The 18,558-nt window shown below is 55.5% G+C and overlaps 1 protein-coding gene across 6 annotated transcripts in view; it reads left to right on the top strand.

Annotated features, from left to right (window-relative positions):
• The window catches only part of LRP5 (LDL receptor related protein 5), a 123,815-nt gene that overhangs the window by 71,195 nt on the left and 34,062 nt on the right, over positions 1–18,558 (top strand). For all 6 annotated transcript variants that reach the window (XM_027532741.1, XM_027532739.1, XM_027532742.1 and 3 more), the window contains 6 exons: positions 338–734; positions 2,505–2,676; positions 10,889–11,105; positions 12,821–13,110; positions 15,757–15,983; positions 17,228–17,412. In XM_027532741.1, the coding sequence (XP_027388542.1) occupies positions 338–734; positions 2,505–2,676; positions 10,889–11,105; positions 12,821–13,110; positions 15,757–15,983; positions 17,228–17,412 (1,488 nt within the window). The remainder of the gene's footprint in view (positions 1–337; positions 735–2,504; positions 2,677–10,888; positions 11,106–12,820; positions 13,111–15,756; positions 15,984–17,227; positions 17,413–18,558) is intronic.

The raw sequence follows: 18,558 nt of genomic DNA, 5'->3' as shown, positions 1-18,558 counted from the left end.
GAGAGGGGCTTGCAGGGGAGAAGGCGGGCTGAGCATGAAGCAGCTCTCACAGTGGCTGAAGTCAGATGGCTGTGTGGCTTTCGACTGGCTGCTTAACCTTTCTGTGTCTCTGTTGTCTTGTCTGTAAGACGGTGATAGAAATGGTCCCAGATGAACTAGGGATCATGTAGGAAGATCCTGTGAATATTCCCTAACCTTACCTGCCCCGGGAAGGAAGCCCCGGGGACCTGGCTGAGCCCCTCCCCTGCCGCAACCCCCACCCCCACCCCCTCCCCCTCCCTGCAGGCCCGCTGAGCCGCCCACCTCTGACCCCGCTGCTCGTGTGTGTTGGTCACAGGGGCAGAGGAGGTGCTGCTGCTGGCCCGGCGGACGGACCTGCGGAGGATCTCGCTGGACACGCCGGACTTCACGGACATCGTGCTGCAGGTGGACGACATCCGGCACGCCATCGCCATTGACTACGACCCGCTGGAGGGCTACGTCTACTGGACGGACGACGAGGTGCGGGCCATCCGCAGGGCATACCTGGACGGGTCGGGGGCGCAGACGCTGGTCAACACCGAGATCAACGACCCTGACGGCATCGCGGTCGACTGGGTGGCCCGCAACCTCTATTGGACTGACACCGGCACCGACCGCATCGAGGTGACGCGCCTCAACGGCACCTCCCGCAAGATCCTGGTGTCCGAGGACCTGGACGAGCCCCGCGCCATCGTGCTGCACCCCGTGATGGGGTAAGGCTGGGAGCTGGGCCGAGGGGGGCCGGGGTCCCGGAGCTTTCTCCCCTTCAGGAGGAAGCAGATGTCTGGTTTAGGAGAGCTTGCCTTTCTAATGAGCTCCCAGGTGATGGGCTGATCTGGGAACCAGACTGAGAAGCTCCAACACAGAGCTTGGTTAGGTTTATAGAAAACCCTAGAGACCTTGGGTAAGGCATTTCCCACCCTGGGCTTCAGTCTCCTCACCTGCGAAATAGCGCTGTCCACCGTGAAATTTCTGGGCCAGCAGTGATGGTGAGAGTGATGGCCGCCGCAGCCCTTACTCCACATGTGCCGAGTCTCTTCTGCGCACATTCCATGCTGCAGGCACCTTTCCCTCTTGCCCTCACCTGCCGGGGTAGGTCCGTTGGAAGATGCTGAAGCCCAGAGAGGTTAAGTGACTTGCCCAAGGTCACACAGCTGGGAGGCGGGACTTGGATCTGGCAGTCTGGTTCCAACTTTCCCTTGTAGGATTCTGTGAATCTTGTCCATCAGGGTAGGAGCCTTTCTGAGACACCGCCCTGCCCCAGCAGCTCAGAGGGTAGCAGCTGAGCACCTTCCTGCAGCTTCATGACCAAGAACGTGAAACTGGCAGACCCTAAGTGGGGGGCGGGGAGCCCTGAGAGCTCTTGAGGGCTGGGATTGGGGCTGCAGGGAAGCCCCCGGCCCTCGGTGTGGGATGGGCCCCCATCAGTGGGCCCGAGTCCTGGGCACGGCCTGGAGGAGCTGGGAGGGCGGCACTGGGAGACAGCCCCGGGGTGATCGCTGCGGGGGTGGTAACTGAGCTGCGCGGGCCGTAAGCATGGTAACCGGAGCACCCAGGGGTCTCTGGGTGCTCTTCCTTTTTCCCCTGGGGCTGAGGCTCCAAGTGACCTGACCCTGCAGGAGGCCTGGTGGCTGGCAGGCTTGCAGCCCATCTGCCCGGGGAGCCTGCGCTCTCAGCCCTGCTCCGTGTGGAGCTGCCTCTGTCTCTAGAAGCCCAGGGGCGTGGTCCTCGGGGTGGGTCACAGGGCTGTGGCTGGACAGGCCCGGGCCTTGAGCCTCGAGCACCGTGGAGCCCAGGGTGGGGCGGTCCGGCAGACAGACGCAGCTCCGTATCGTCTGCCGGGGAGCAAGACCATCCCTCGGGGAGGGCAGGTGGGTGTGAGAGGCCAGTCCCCTGGGTCTGCGGGGCAAGGAGGCAGGAGCTCGTCACCAGTGCTGGGAGCCGGGCTCTGGGCTGGGGAGATGGGGACCTGCTCCCTGCCTGCCCTGACGGAAGCTATCAGGTCAGTGCTCTGCCGGCCTCACTCGAGGGCCCTGTCCTCCCCTGTGGGATGGGGTCGGGTTCTTCTGTGCTGGGTTTGCTCAGGGCACAGTTCTGGATGCTTCCCTGGACTGAAGTGTGCACGCAGACACACAGACACACACACAGACACACACGCGTCTCACGTTGTTTCTCGGGCCAACAGACAGCCTGTGGGCTGCTGAGCTTGGCACGCAGGGCCCTTGAGCTCCTTGAAGGAGGTTCCGCTCTGCCTCCCTCTCTCCCTCTGGGTGCGCGTTCCCTGCAGCCCCGGGACCCTCAGCCGGGTGTCTGCTGGCTGCAGTCCCAGAGCCCCAGCTAGTTAAGCCCCTGCTGTTCCCCGCGGAGCTCCTGGTGCTGCCCACCGGCTCAGGCGTGATGAGGGTGGGCACCGTTCTCAGTCCCAGGGGTGGACCCGGGACATGACGGACAGGCAGCCTCACGGACGTGTGCTTCTTCTCCAGCCTCATGTACTGGACAGACTGGGGGGAAAACCCAAAAATCGAGTGCGCCAACCTGGACGGGCAGGAGCGGCACATTCTGGTCAATACCTCCCTGGGCTGGCCCAACGGCCTGGCGCTCGACCTGCAGGAGGGCAAGCTCTACTGGGGAGACGCCAAGACGGACAAAATCGAGGTAAGCGTCCCCACTGCGGGTCCCCCGCTGTTCTGTGGAGGTGGGGGCACGGCCCGTCGGTCCCTGGCCCTGGGGCTTTCCACCTTCTTGGGTCCTGCCTGGAGCACAGGGCAGACCCTACTGGCATGTTTCTCAGTGGTGAAGGGCTGCAGGGTGAGTTTTCTGGAGGTGGCCTGAGCATTCCTGGAGGACTGGCTCATGTCTTCCTGCCATGGGCTGTCCCTCCTTGGGTCTCAGGGTTTGCCTCTGGGCACCCAGTGAGTGCCAGCTCTGCTGCACGTCTGGGTAGATGTGCCCAGCAGATGCTCCTCCGTCTTTATGCCAAGTCACTTCAGTCGTGTCCGACTCTTTGCAGCCCATGGACTGTAGCCCGCCAGGCGCCTCTGTCCATGGGATTCTCCAGGCAAGAACACTGGAGTGGGTTGCCATTCCCTCCTCCAGGGGATCTTCCCGACCCAGGGATCGAACCTGCATCTCTTGCATTGTCTCCTGCATCGCAGGTGGATTCTTTACCCCTGAGCCACCGGCTTCTCTGGTGTGCCCCTCAAAGGACAAATTTCGTGAACCTTGGGGGTCAGGCTGTCAGCCCAGGTGTGGACACCCCTCCTAGGGTCCTGTGGAGTCGGGGCTTCGGGAGAACAGCCTCAGGTGAGGGGCCGTGTCTCCTTTCCTGATGGCATCGTTGGACTCCAGGTGGGCGGGGGACCGTCAGAGGAGGCCCCTCCGGGTCAGCCCGGTGACGGGGCAGCTTCTGGCAGTGGTTCCGTCTCCAAGAGGTTATGCCCCCGCCAGAGGTTAAGGTGCCGAGTGTCTTCTCCGGCCTGTCTGGCCGTGTTGCCTTGGAGGGGAGAGGGGAGTCTCTTCAGCATGGTCATGCTCATGGCCTGGCTCCGGGTTCTGAGCCAGGGCACCGGCAGAAAGGAGCCCCACGTGGAGTCAGCTGGCTTCCCTTTGAAGCGGGCGGCAGTCCAGCTCCTGCTTCACGGGGCAGCTGCGGCGGGTCCCCCGGGGCGAGCGGGGAGGAGAACCAAGCCCTGGAGCCCACGAGGTGGGGATTCCTCTGGCCTCCGCTGGCCAGTGGTGGCGGCACATGGATGGATTTGTGGAACAGGGTCCTGACCGAGGGGTCGAGGGGGGACAGCAGGGGAGGGGGCTACGAAGCCTTGCAGGTGGGCCTCCTGTCGCCTTGTCTGTGACAGCGTCCTGGACGGCAGGGTCAGGCCAGCCCAGGTCAGCACCCCCTCAGGGGGCTTAGCGCGGGGCGGCTCCCAGCGTGGGGTGCAGGTGGAGATGGGCTCAGGGCTGGCTCGCCCAGGGAGACAGCCCTGAGGCGCCCTCCCCAGCCTCGGGGACCAGAGGTGGGCTGGTCAATCAAGGTTGGAGCCGTCTGGGGTGCGTGTGGGTGCAGGCTTGCCTCCCTGCAGCCCCAGAGCTCCCTATGCCTCCTGCCCTACTGACTTGGGTCTGGAGTTCCCCTGCGGCGCCTCCTTAACCCTTGTCCTGAGTCTGGAGCCCTTGGGGGTGGAAGTTCCTGCCACCGGTGATCAGCCCTTCCTGTTACTCCGGCCACACCCGGGGCCCCGGCCTCTCATCCACTTCCCGCTCCCAGCCAGGCTCCCAGCCAGGCTCCCAGCCCCTACCCCTCCGACCTGCCCCTCCTCTCTTGCGCCCCTCTTGCGCCACGAGATTCAACTTTATTGGTAAAAGTATCTGGGACTTGCTGGCTCCCTATTTAGTCTCAAATCGACGGCCCCTTTGGCCCAGCATCTCCCTCCTTTTCTCTCTGACTGGCTTCTTGGTAGACGCCAAGCCCATGACAGCCTAGCGAGGGTTCTCCCCCGGCGGATCCATCCATCCAGAGCTTGTTCTCGAGGCCACATGCCCAGCTGCTCCGGCTCTCTCTCCCGGAAGCATTGATTCTTGGGCACTCAGACTTCTTTATGGTCCAACTTTCACATCCGTACATGATGTGGAACAGCCAGAGCTTTTGACTGTGTAATGAAATAGATAACCCCTTCATGGATTACAGCCTTGTTGTGGCAAAGGGACTTGCAGATTTCGTTATATATGTCACAAGTGTGATAAGAATAGAAATAAAGTGCTCAATAAATGTGATGTGCTGAAGCCATCCCCTGACCCTGGCCTGTCAAAGGACTGTCTTCCACGAAACCCGTCTCTGGTGCCAAAAAGGCTGGGGACCATTGAAGGAGAGGCAGGAGTCCCGCCCTTTATTAATCCTGAAATAGGCAAAGCGTTTACACAGCCCTGTGCGCACACCATGATCGGGCAAGGTCCCTGGGTGGCAGTTTCAGCCATTCCTGAATAAGAGCAAGGTCCAGTCTTGCCCTCTGTGGCCTGCGGTATCTTCTAAAGCTTCCTCCCTAGGGGCCTCCCTGGTGGCTAAGACTGTAAAGAATCTGCCCGCCTTGCAGGAGACTGGGGTTCGATCCCTGAGTCTGGAAGATCCCCTGGAGAAGGGAATGGCTACACGCTCCAGTGCCTGGAGAATGCCGTGGTTAGAGGAGCCTGTCGGGCTCCAGTCCACGGAGTCACAAAGAGCTGGACACGACTGAGTGGATAACCCTTCCAGTCTCACTTCTCCCCAGGGTTGCTCTGACGCCCGGGTGCGAGAAGCAGAAGTCTCATGGGCCGACCCTGTAGACCTGTTTGGCCCATCTTTGAGGCAGGAAGTGTCGCCTGTGTGTGGGTTACCTGGTACTTGCTGGAGGCCCTAGGGGTCACCCGGACTCCTTGCAACTCCCCTACCCCCACCCCGATGTCTTCCTCAGCCAGGGCCCTGGGGAGCTGGTGTCCTTGCAGCTGACATCTGCTGCTGGTTGTCTGCCGTCAGGGTGGGTGCTCATGGGAAGTACCCGGTGGGGATCGCCTCCCCAGGGGGGCAGGCAGGCCAAGGAGGAGTCACAGACTAAGATGAAAATACATCTGTCCCCCTGCTCCTGACATTTCCTGAGTTGGTGGAGGTGACTTCCAGCACACATGGAATAAACCCTCATTGGAGGAGTGATGGATGGGCTGTGTGTCCAGGTCCACGAACCCTGGGGAAGAAGGGTGCAGGGCCCCTGAGCAACGGGGCCACAAGCTCTTCAGGTGTGTGTGGGTATGTGTGTCAGAGCTTTTGAATTACGTGAATCAAAATAACCAGGGCAGTTTTAATTTGGTCTTTTATGTGAGTATAGTTATTCCATCAGAGAGCAGAAGTCTTTTTCCTTGTTTTTTTTTTTTTTTTTAATGTGGGCTATTTCTAAAGTCTTTATCAAATATGTTACAACACTGCTTCCTTTTTCTTAAAAATGTTTTGGGTATTTTTTGGCCTTGAAGCATGTGGGATCCCAGCTCCCTGACCAGACATCAAATCCACATCCCCCACATTGGATGGCGAAGTCCCACCCACTGGACCGCCAGGAAAGTCCCTCTTTTTCCTTGAAGAGTCATGCTTTCAAAGTATTGGTCCTGGGAATCACACCCCCTTGCATGGCTGAGTGCTGGAAACGGCATTCAGTGTAAGGAAAGTGCAGTTCAGGCGACTTTTTGAGGTCCTCTGGTTTGTGGGTGGCCATGCAGACCCCGCTGGAGAAGGCAATGTCACCCCACTCCAGTACTCTTGCCTGGAAAATCCCAGGGACGGAGGAGCCTGGTGGGCTGCAGTCCATGGGGTCGCTGGGAGTCGGACATGACTGAGTGACTTCCCTTTCACTTTTCACTTTCATGCATTGGAGAAGGAAATGGCAGCCCACTCCAGCGTTCTTGCCTGGAGAATCCCAGGGACGGGGGAGCCTGGTGGGCTGCCATCTATGGGGTCACACAGAGTCGGACACGACTGAAGCGACCTAGCAACAGCAGCGGTGGCAGCATGCCGACCCCGCAGCAGTGGGTCCTGCCCCTTGACACAGCTGAGGGTGGGCTTCTCTGGGGTCTGCCCTCCCTTCCTCCCTTCGCACAGCTGTTCTGCAGGTTGTGCAATGAGCTGGTCGGGGGATGGGTGTGTTCTTCCTGCCACCCCCACTTCCCCTACCCCAGACCTGGGTCTGGAGTGTGAGGTCAGCTGAGCATAGGAGGCCGGAGGCCTAGAGGTCAGAGAGAGCACACTGCACGCAGGCCCCTTCCACATCTGGCTTGGCCATTTGGACATAACTTCCTGGAGGCATCTAGTTTCCTTTCCTGAAAATCAAGGGCAGGGGAACTTCTCGAGCAGGGGTTGAAAACTGTGGACCGGAGGCCAGACTGCCTGATGTGTGCCACTATCAAATGCTTGGGGGTTTCTACACTTACCTTTTTGCTGACCTGCGTGGCTCATGGGATCTTAGTTCCTCAACCAGGGATTGAACCTGGGCCCAGCAGTGAAAGTTCCGAGTCCTAACCACTGGACCGTCAAGGAATTTCTTACACTTCTAAATGAAAACAATCAAAAGAGTACTATCTCATGGCATGTGAAATTTATATGAAATCCCAATTTTTTTGTTTTTTGCACGAATGAAGTGTTATTGGGACATATTCCATTCTGTTCAGCTGCTCAGTCATTTCTGACTCTTTACGACCCCATGGACTGCAGCACTCCAGGCCTCCCTGTCCTGGAGGTTATTCAAACTCATGTCCATTGAGTTGGTGATGCCATCCAACCATCTCATCCTCTGTCGTCCCCTTCTCCTCCTGCCTTCAATCTTTCCCAGCATCAGAGTTTTTTCCAATGATTCAGTTCTTCGCATCAGGTGTCCAAAGTATTGGAGCTTCAGCTTCATCATCAGTCCTTCCAATGAATATTCAGGACTGATTTCCCTTAGGATGGACCAGTTGGATCTCCTTGCAGTCCAAAGGACTCTCAAGAGTCTTCTCCAACACCACAGTTCAAAAGCATGAGTTCTTTGGCACTCAGCTGTCTTCATAGTCCAACTCTCACATCTGTACATGACTACTAGAAAAACCAAAGCTTTGACTAGATGGACCTTTGTTAGCAAAGTAATGTCTTTGCTTTTTTTTTTAATATAAATTTATTTATTTTAATTGGAGGCTAATTACTTTACAGTATGGTATTGGTTTTGCCATACATCAACGTGAATCCGCCACGGGTTGTCTCTGCTTTTTAATACACTGTCTAGGTTGGTCATAACTTTTCTTCCAAGGAGCAAGCGTCTTTTAATTTCATGGCTGCAGTCACCATGTGCAGTGATTTTGGAGCCCCCCAAAATTAAGTCTCTCACTGTTTCCATTGTATTCCCTTCTATTTGCTGTGAAGTGAGGGGACCAGATGCCATGATCTTAGTTTTCTGAATGTTGAGTTTTAAGCCAACTTTTTCACTCTCCTCTTTCAGTTTCAACAAGAGGCTCTTTAGTTCTTCACTTTCTGCCATAAGGGTGGTGTCATCTGCATATCTGAGATATTGGGACACACTCACACTTATTTTAGGCTCCTTCCATGGCTGTTTTTCTGTGACAATAACCTTATGGCCTCAAAGCTGAAAATATTTACACTCCTTTTCAGAAACTGCTTGCTAGCCCCTCTCCTGGACGATCCGCCTCCCATGCTCTCTTCTGGCCCCCATGTTGTCGATCGGATTTGTTCTTTCTGGATTCTGTTCTGATGCGTTGCCCACCCCGGAGGCTGATGGATGGGTTCCCATGTCTGTCTCCTCGCCCTCCGTTAGGGGGTCCAGGGAAGGTGGGGGTCCCTGAGTTGGGCCCAGAGGGAGCCTGGGGGGCTGACATGTGTCTCCCTGTAGACAGGCCGCGCTCGTCTGCTCCAGGATTTGGGAAAGGCCTGGCCCAGCAGAGTTACTTTAACAGATCTGTTGGGTTTGGTCAAGGTGTGCTGAAAGCTGCTGTGAAAAAGGCTGCCGTGGGATCACTTATTTTCTTGAGTGTTAGAGTCTTGATGTTCTTCCAAGTTGGAGGGCTTGCTGGGTGTTTCATGGGGTCTGTAATTGAGACCCTGCTTCCAAAGAGGAAGCGGGGAGGGCTTCCGAGGCAGAGAGGTGCCCTGCCAGCCCAGAGCCCGCGGGTCTGTGCTTGTGATGGGAGCCACCAGCCTGGCCCCGGGGAGCAGCTCACAGCCTCCCCCACTTTGTTCTGGAAAACCGAGACGGCGGGATGGGGCGGGGGGACAGGCAGAAACAGGGAGGTGCTTCTGGGCAGCGTCCGCCCCCCTCAATCTTCCTGGGTCTTCTGGGGGCTCACATTCATTATTCCTAAGCTGGGAAAATGTACTTCCTTACATCAGTCAGTAGAACGTGCGCTTACTTATGTCTGGAGTGGAGTTATTAAAAGAAATGAAGAAAATGTGGACCTAGAGAAGGACAAGAAAGGTCTCTAAAGAGATATTGCTGACCCTTCGGTGTATAGCAGGCAGAGTCTTTAGTTTCAAGACGTGGATTGTTTTTCTTGTACTGATCTGTATCCACAGCCCCTGCCTAACCCTGGGTATTCAGTGTCAGAGAAGGAGCAGGCGTGTTGCCTGTGTGTTTGTGAGTGTGAGACGGGCCGTGTGTTCTTGGAGACGCTCTTCCTCTTGCTGTGCACTTCCTCAGGCGAGACCCCTTCCCAGGTCCAAGCGCTGTGTAAAGCATGTGTTCACCATCTTTATGTGCCTTCATGTTGTGGGGCCACAACCAGAACCAGCACCCTGGACCAGCTTGGAGTGCTCCTGCATCCGTCGCCCGACCCCTGGGCCTAACCCGCGGGCCAGGAGTAGAGCCCAGAGCTCTACCCAGAAATCCTGCTGCCCGGGGTCTGCAAGCCAGCTCATGACACAGGAGATGGTCCCTCAACTGGACGGCTCATTGCGCCCCTTGCGGGCCCGTACCTGGCCTTCCAGTTCTGATGTAATTGCCCCTGATGGGGCCCAGCCACAGTTGTTTGGTTAAGTTCCCAGGGTAACTTAGCTGCCCCCCTTAACTGCGGGTGGACAGACTGAGGTCCATGGGGTGCAGGGAGTCGGCCGTGGACAGAGCCGGGGTGGGGTCCCCGGCTGCAGGGTCCAGAGCTGCCTGTCCCGCCCCCCACCGTTTGACCCGGCAGTTTTGAGTTCTGTCCTGTGCTGCCCGACAACAGAGGACCAAAGTCTTTTCTGTTCAGCACATACCCAATCTGTCTTACGTGTGTGCCACCTGCACAACAGAAGGCTTGGGTCCTCTCTGATGAGCTGGAAATATAATCTGGCTGCACGAGGCCTGTTGAGACTTGCCTTTAATTCATCTGTCTCTTTGATCCTGGCCTGAGAACCCAAAGTTCGGATGTTGCGTTTTTATCGTCTTCCTTTGCACATCGGCTTCTACTGATCATCTGTCATCACAAGCACATCTTACCCTGTTTGTCTGTGTGTTTCGGTTGGTTAAGGCATTCTTATGTTTGACAGTACTTTTCTCATCTGTGGCTTTTGTGGTTGATGCTTTTAATCAACACTGACTCTTAAGAAGATTTAGCTTTTACATCTCAGAGTCAACGGCCACCAGCGTGTAGCTGGGAGGGCTTCCCTGGTGGCTCAGCAGTAAAGAAGACACCTGCCAATGCAGGAGATGCAGGTTTGATCCCAGGGTTGGGAAGATCCCCTGGAGTAGGAAATGGCAACCCTCCCTAGTGTTGTGCCCGGGAAATCCTGTGGACAGAGGAGCCTGGTGGGCTATAGTCCATGGGGTCACAAAAGAGTTGGGTAGGACTTAGCGACTCAACAACAAGTATGTCTGGGGTTGGATATCGTCTTAGAGCTCTGAGCTCAGACTTAGAAGCAAACGTGTCCTCAGAGTTCACCTGGTCCTGACCGAGCAAGAAATTAGTCCACAGGCAAGTGGGAGGCCTTGTCTGGGTTAGTGTGTTCCTGGTCCAGCCTTTTGAAACTGGGCTCTGTGTCGGGGGTGGTGATCTGTGCCTCCTCATGCTGCGTCTGGGCAGACATTGCTAATCAATGAGCCTATCCCTGGTTGGAGAACCTACACCTTGGTACTCCAGGCAGCCACGGCCAGTCAATCAGCGATGGCGAGAGGATACCTGTTTTCCTTGCCTGCCCCTCTCAGCACAGCATGCACACCCAGGTCAGGGAGGCAGTAGGGAAGAGCCCCTGAATGGCACCATCACTGAAGACATCATTCATCCAGCTGCCTCAGTGAGCCATGGTGCCTGGCCTGGCCAGATGCTGCTGGGGCCCATCCCGTTCCAGGCCGCTCAGGCCCGAGGCTGGCTCAGCGCCGTGTCTGCCATCCTGCAGGTGATCAATGTCGACGGGACCAAGCGGCGGACCCTCCTGGAGGACAAGCTCCCGCACATTTTCGGATTCACGCTGCTGGGGGACTTCATCTACTGGACCGACTGGCAGCGGCGTAGCATCGAGCGTGTGCACAAGGTCAAGGCCAGCAGGGACGTCATCATCGACCAGCTGCCCGACCTAATGGGGCTCAAGGCCGCGAATGTGGCCAAGGTCGTCGGTGAGTCCGGTCAGCCTCCAGCCGGGGGCCAGCCCTGCCACAGGCTCCCCTTTGGTCCACAGGCAGCCAAGCTGGAGGCTGAAGCTGGGGGTGTGTGTGCCGGGCTGGGGCACCGGCTCTGGGGCTGGACAGGACAGGAGGTGGTGAGAATACAGGACATGTGATGGGGTGGGGTGTGGACCGGGCACAGTGAGTGGGCACGGCTGGCAGTTGTTGCTCTTACGGTGGCTAACACTCGCCTACTGCGTGCCAGGCTCTGGCTGAGCGCCTTAGTACAGCCCTCTACACTAATGACAAGGCGGCCCCGTTAGTGCCGGGGCATACAAATGGGTGGCCAAGCTCAAGACTCACGCCTGAGGCTGCCCTGACCTCATTGCTGGGCGGGGCTGAGATCGTTATCCAGTGTGACAGGCTGGACCCTAAAATGCACACCGTATATCTAAAAGCTGGGATCTGCAGAAAGTTCCCTTGACACAGTGACTTGTCGCTTGATGACTAGGATTCCCAGTGCAAGTCCACAGTCTATATTGGGAACAGCAGTGTCCAGCTGTGCCGGGGGGACAGAAGCGGGGATGGGACAGTGGGCTCTGTAGGGACAGGGAGTCGTCCCCACCTGGGGTCCCGGTGCCTAGTCCTACACCTTCTCATCAGAGACACTCAGTTGACCTTCGCTGGAGGGAGGGACGGGGGACTGACCAGAGAGGCCCCAGGGCTTGCCCTCAAGTTGCTTCTAGTCCAGTGGGTGAGCTCTGCTGCCAGGCTGGTGAGTAGAGCTGAGATGTGAAAGGGATGCCTGGCTTTAAAATGCAAGGGAGGGCATTTGAGCGTGGAATTTGGGGAGCAGGTGGGGGGCAGGGTCTGCCCGGCAGAAGGGACAGCTGAGCACGGGCCTGGAGGTGCGGCCTGAGGATGCACCTGGGGGGTGGGGCGGGGACGGTGTACCCCTGTCTCCAGGAGAGGTCTTTGGTCTCAGCCTGCCCTCCTCAGACCAGATGATGGAATCAACACACTTGGTTTACCAGCTGCCTTGGAAAGCACTTTCTTTATCTACGGCAGAGTGCAAAGCCCACCAGCGAATGGGTGTTTGAAAAGCAAAGAATAAAGCCGCAGAGATAAGAAACATGATGCCTCTATGGGGTGTGATTTAAAGTTGAGAAATTGGGTCCCTTCCCACCTTCTCTCTCTCTCTCGTCAGGATTTACTGAGAAAGATGGCAGAGAGGATTTCTTTTTTTAGCTGAAATATTTAACACGAAATTAAAGCCAATTTTAACAGCATTGCGGCAGAGTGAGTCTAACAGGCTGGCCCAAAATAAAATATATGCTGACTACTGTCTGCTGGAATAAGAAACAGGCGCCTTGGGCCGTCCTGGGTGAATCTGAGATGTCGAGGGCGCTGAGAATGTCGGGGACTCGGAGGAGGAACCATCCGGGTGGTGACTTGGGCTGCAGTCTGGTTGCTCAGCAGGCGGGGAGGCCAGGCCCAGCAGGCAAGGGGGAGCAGAGGGCGAGGCGTCCCCAGGCGGCTTTGAGGAGGGGGGCGTTCAAATGTGCAGGGAGGCCCGGGGCCTGGAGCCAGGGGGAACCCGGGTTTCCACCAACCCTACCTGCTGTCCCCTAGTGGCGCCTGGGGGAGATGAAGCCACATACGACCAGGAGCCACCGCCCCCCCCATCGCAGGGCCACTGGGCCTAGAACCTGTGTCTTTCCGTCCAGGAACCAACCCGTGTGCGGACAGGAATGGGGGCTGCAGCCACCTGTGCTTCTTCACGCCCCGTGCCACCAAGTGCGGCTGCCCCATCGGCCTGGAGCTGCTGAGCGACATGAAGACCTGCATCGTGCCCGAGGCCTTCCTGGTGTTCACCAGCCGGGCCGCCATCCACCGGATCTCCCTGGACACCACCAACAACGATGTGGCCATCCCGCTCACGGGCGTCAAGGAGGCGTCCGCCCTGGACTTCGATGTGTCCAACAATCACATCTACTGGACCGACGTCAGCCTGAAGGTACGGCGGCGGGGTGTCCTGCTGTTCACCTCCCCTGTGAATACCTGCTGGCGATGGTATCGCCTCAGAGGCTTAAAAAAGGCTTTCTTTTTTTAATAGGTTTTCTTTTGGGGGGCCATACCATGTATGATCTTAGCTGTCCAGTCATGAGAGAGCACGATGCATGAGCCCCCTGCGTCGGGAGCAGAGTATTAACCCCTGGACCACTGGGAAGTCCCTTAATCTGTTTTTTTTAATGATTTATTTATTTGGCTGGGCCAGGCCTTCGTTGTGGCACTTGGGGTTTTCAGTCTTCGTTGTACAAGCGGGATCTTTCCTCTCGGCACGTGGGATCTAGCTCCCCGACCAGGGATTGAACCCAGGCCCCCTGCACTGGGAGTGTGGAGTCTTAGCCCCTAGGCCAGCAGGGAGTCCCAGTAGTTTTGTTTTGTTTTTTTAATTGAAGTTTAGTTGCTGTGCAATGTCTGTAGCGAGTGCACAGTATAGTGATTGACCATTTTGAAAGCTTAGACTCCATGTATCGCTACTGAAAGTACTGGCTGTCGGCCAGGGTCTCCTTGTAGCCTATTTTATCCCTAACAGTTTGCACCTTCACTCTCCTGCCCTGATGTTGCCCCTCTCCCCTCTCCCCACTGGTATCCACTGTATCTGCGAGTCTGTTCCTTTTTGTCATATTCGCTATTTGTTGCAGTGTTTATACTCCCATATAAGTGATACGCTACAGTATGTGTTTTTCTCTGTCTGACTTATGACAAAGCATAATACCCTCCAAGTCTGTGCATGTTGTTACAGAGGGCAAAATTTCATTCTTTTTAATGGCTGAGTGTAAAAAATTAAAAGAAAAAAACTAGAGAGAGCTCCTTGGTGGTCCGGCGGTTAGGACTCTGTGCCTCCACTGCAGGGGGCACAGGTTCTATCTGGGTCGGGGAACTAAGATCCCACAAGCTGCAGGGCGCAGCTAAAAATAAATTTTAAAAATTAAAACAAAAATTAAAAAAATATTTATTGTGGCTTGATTCAAACCAGTAGAACCCTAGTGAACCCATGTTAATACCTAAGCATGAATGATTGCAATGAGTGGATCCGGTGGACACACAGGTGGCTATTTCTAGAGTGATTATGTACCCGTGTGTCTTTTGATTCACCCCACTCACTCCCTCACAAGTGCCCACTTACTTAACAAGCTTTCTTTGTTCTGGGTGCTAGTGCAAATATCCTGGATAAATACAGGAGAGCCCCCTTTATCTTCTCAAGTAGAGTTTTGCAAACTGGTCCTTGGGCCAGCCTCCTGACTTTGTCAGTAAAGTTTTATTGGAACAGCGGTGCCTGTTTGCCTGTGGATCGTCCGCACCTGCTTTTGTGCCCCTGAGCTTGCGTGCTGAGTCACTTCCGTTGTGTCTGACTCTTTGCGACCCCTTGGACTGGAGCCCACCAGGCTTCTCTGTCTGTGGGATTTGCCAGCAAGAATACTGAAGTGGGTTGCCATGCCCTCCTGCAGGGGATCTTCCCGACCCAGGTCGAGTCTGCGTCTCTTGTGTGTCCTGCGTTGGCAGGCAGGTTCTTTACCACCAGCGCCGCCTCGGGAGCCACTAGGCGGTGGCAAATCCATGTGCCCTGTGGAGCCTGAGATATTTACCAGAAACATCCTCTAACCCCTGTTCTAAAGCACGGAACACTGAACGGTGTAGTCATCTACCTTTTATTCTACCATTGGGATTACATGGTTCGTAAGGTTTTTTTCTGATTGTAGGGTTCTCATAGGGTTCACTGTAGAAAGAGAGAAAAATATACAGAAAAGGTATAAAGAAGAAAATAAAACACCCACACCTCCATCGTTTCGAGTCAGCCACTGATGTCGTTTTAGAGTATCTCCTTGCATTTTTTCCCTGCGTTAGTGTTTCTCATAATCAGTCATATGCTACATAGAATTCTGTATCCTGTGTTTTTTTCATCACATTATAACATATTTTGTCTCAAGCTATTACAAACTTTGTGTGTAAATTCTTTAAATATTCTTTAATATAATTAAATTCTTTAAATGTGTAATTTGACATAATTCTTTAAATGTGTAAATTACTCTACTGTGCATATATTTCTTAATCATTGCCTTATTTTAAATGGCCTTCCAGTTTTTTCCCAACTCTAAACCATACCACAGTAACAGATATCTCTGTGTATAAAGTCTCTTTTGTATTTTCTTTCCTTTGAATAACATTTCAAGAGGAAGATTACTGGGTGAAAGATCCAAGGATTTCTTTTTTAGGATGTAACTATTTTGAAGGGTCCTGAGACATGTATATATAATATACTTATATAATGATATATTATTTTATAATAATGTACTATTATATAATATGTTTACATAGTTTAAAAAGTATATATATATATATATATATATATATTGCCAAATTGTTTCTTCTAAAGAGGTTGTGTTTTAAAAGTTCCTTTAAAAACTCGAATGTTGAGGGGCAATAGATAGAAGGAATAAAAAGAATAGAAACTCAAATGTTGTGATCTGGCCCCTCATCAGTAGCTGGTCAGTTGCTGATGGTGGTTATGGTCAGCAGTCGCTCCAGCATCACCTGGTGAGACGTCTGCCGAAACTCTGCTTCCTAACGGGTGGCCTCTCCTTCTCCCCACTCCCAGACCATCAGCCGGGCCTTCATGAATGGGAGCTCCGTGGAGCACGTGATCGAGTTTGGCCTCGACTACCCGGAAGGCATGGCCGTTGATTGGATGGGCAAGAACCTCTACTGGGCAGACACCGGGACCAACAGGATTGAAGTGGCCCGGCTGGACGGGCAGTTCCGGCAGGTCCTCGTGTGGAGGGATCTAGACAACCCGCGGTCGCTGGCCCTGGACCCCACCAAAGGGTAAGGGCCGCTTTGCCAGCCCGTGCGCCCGTGCCCCCACCACCTCTCCACACCAGCCAGTGCAGTGATGCCCCGAGGCACACGGCTGCCCGCTGCCCGTCGACACTGCAGTTGAGAGTAGTAATGACCCCTGTGAGCTTGGAGGTGGCCGGGACCAGCAGGACTCTTGCGGGGCGGGGGTCATCTGGTTCATTTCATAGTCGGGACACTGAGGCCCAGAGCAGAAGCAGGCAGGAAGGGAGGCCCCCGTATCAGGCATCACCCGGGCCCTTCCAGGGGAGCCTCTCGTAGGAGCGCCCAGGGGCCCTGCCAGCGTGAATATCTTTGTACCTGATTTCACGGATAGCGTGGATGTCTCTGTACCTGATTTCACAGATGCAGAAACTGAGGCTCGGAGAAGCTCAGTGACTGAAGGTCACCGAAGGTCATGTCAGTGGTCCAAGAAGTCCTATCCAGATCCCTGTCCAGAGCTTCTCCTCCTGGCCTCTTGCAGCCGCTTGGCTGCAGATTAAAACCTGCCTTGCAAGGCACATGCTTTGATCTGTCAAGCAGCCTGGGGGCCCTGTCCTGGGGCCAGAGGGCCGGGCGGAGTCTTCCTCTGCATGCACTGCTCACCCCATAAAGCATCAGTGATGTGTAGGGAGCACCCCAAACCCTGCCTGCTGCGTGCTGTTAGGGAAGGAAGATTTCTGCAGAACAAAGGGAAAGGTCCAGATTTTAGTGAAAGAACCAGGAAACACAAGTCTGAGATGGAGGTTTCCTCCCCAGAGCTGATGGTGAAGAGCCAGGAAAGAGGACCTTTGGTGGAGGTGGTGGAGCCGAGTTCGAATTCCGGCCCTGCAAAGCCTGTTTGTCTTGGGGTCTTGTTTTCTTCCTTCTTTGAGGAAAGGGACTATATGCCCTGATTGGCCCACACTCTCCTGTCCAGCCTACTTAGCATTTGTCCCTGACATGGGGGCCCCTCCTGGACATCCTGGCACATGGCCACCACCTTTGTGCATGTGAACAAGAGTATCAGGGCTTAGCTTGCAGCGGGGGCTGCTGTGCGACCCCAGGAGCCAGGATGCAGCTCCGTGGCCGCTCCTGGAGGGACAGTGGGTTGGGGGTGCTCCCAGGTCTCCCCTTGTCCATGCTTCCTATAAGATGCCTTCAGCACGGCCCAGAAGATGGCGGCAGGCAGGCTCCCTGCCCTGACTCAAGGGTGGACACGCTGACCGAACCTGCCCTACTCCCGTGTCTTCCAGCTACATCTATTGGACAGAGTGGGGTGGCAAGCCCAGGATCGTGCGGGCCTTCATGGATGGGACCAACTGCATGACGCTGGTGGACAAGGTGGGCCGGGCCAATGACCTCACCATCGACTACGCTGACCAGCGTCTCTACTGGACGGACCTGGACACCAACATGATCGAGTCGTCCAACATGCTGGGTGAGAGCCGGTGGGTCCTGCCGGGAGGGGGCACCCCTGGTGGGGTGTCAGCCACCCTCAGCCCCCAAGGCACTGTGCCCTCGGGCTTGCAAGGTGTGGACGGGCCCCGAGTGCTGACCCAGCATGCCACAGAGGTGTCCCTTTCTGCCCCTGCTGCCGTTGTGTAGAGGCCCTGGTGCTGACAGCTGGGTCCAGACCCACCCCAGGCCAGGATTCTAATCTGACCTGACACCACAGAGCATAGGTTTTCAGTGATGGGGAAACTGAGGCCCAGGGAGGTAACGGGACCTGTGTAAGGTCACCGAGCGCTGCTCAGCCCCCAGGACCACACGCTCCGTCTCCATCCAACCCTGAATTCCTCTTGGGTACCAGGCATCGTTCTGGGGCCACTCAACACCCTGGGATTAGATTAAAAACAAAACCCAGGACTTCCCTGGTGGGCCAGTGGTTAGGATTCCACCTGCCAATGCACGGACATAGGTTCAGTCCCTGGTCGGGGAAGATTCCACATGCCGGGGGGCATCTAAGCCCTGCACCACAACTCCTGAAGCCCATGCACTAGAGCCTGTGCTCCCAACAAGGGAAGGGAGTGCTCCCCGTACACGGCAACTAGAGAATGCCCACAGGCAGCAAGAAAGACCCAGCATAACTGAAAACACATAAATAAATAATAATTTTAAAAGCCAGGAAAAAAAAAAAACCTTATTCCATATCACTTAGCAGTGAGGGCAGGATTGGATCCTAGAACATGACTGGACTTCTTGGTGGGTGGGGGAGGGTGGCTCTCTTGGGTGGTACCAGTTGGTGGAGCTACCCTGTGCAATTGAGAGACTTTGGCTTCCTTCCTTACCACCGCGGCTGCCACCTGTGGTGGGCACAGTTGTGCCCACTTTACAGATGAGGAGACTGAGGCCTTGGTGGGCCGAACCACTTGCCCCAGGTACTGTGTGAACAGAGCCAGGGCCAGAAGCTCTGTGTTCTGGTTTCTGCTTGCAGTGGGCTGTACCCGCCCTGCACACTGACTGTCCTGGTTCATGGGGCCCAGAGCGAGGCTTGACTGCGTCTTCGAGGTCACCACGCCAGCCCCGCAGGGAGTTATAAGAGGCTGGTGGCAGGTGGGAAACTTGTTGCAGCACAGCTGTGGTC

Source organism: Bos indicus x Bos taurus, chromosome 29, assembly GCF_003369695.1.
Source record: "Bos indicus x Bos taurus breed Angus x Brahman F1 hybrid chromosome 29, Bos_hybrid_MaternalHap_v2.0, whole genome shotgun sequence".
In the NCBI taxonomy this organism is placed as follows: domain Eukaryota; kingdom Metazoa; phylum Chordata; class Mammalia; order Artiodactyla; family Bovidae; genus Bos; species Bos indicus x Bos taurus.
The sequence above is the reverse complement of the archived record's forward strand: the minus strand, read 5'-3'. Positions and strand labels throughout refer to the sequence as shown.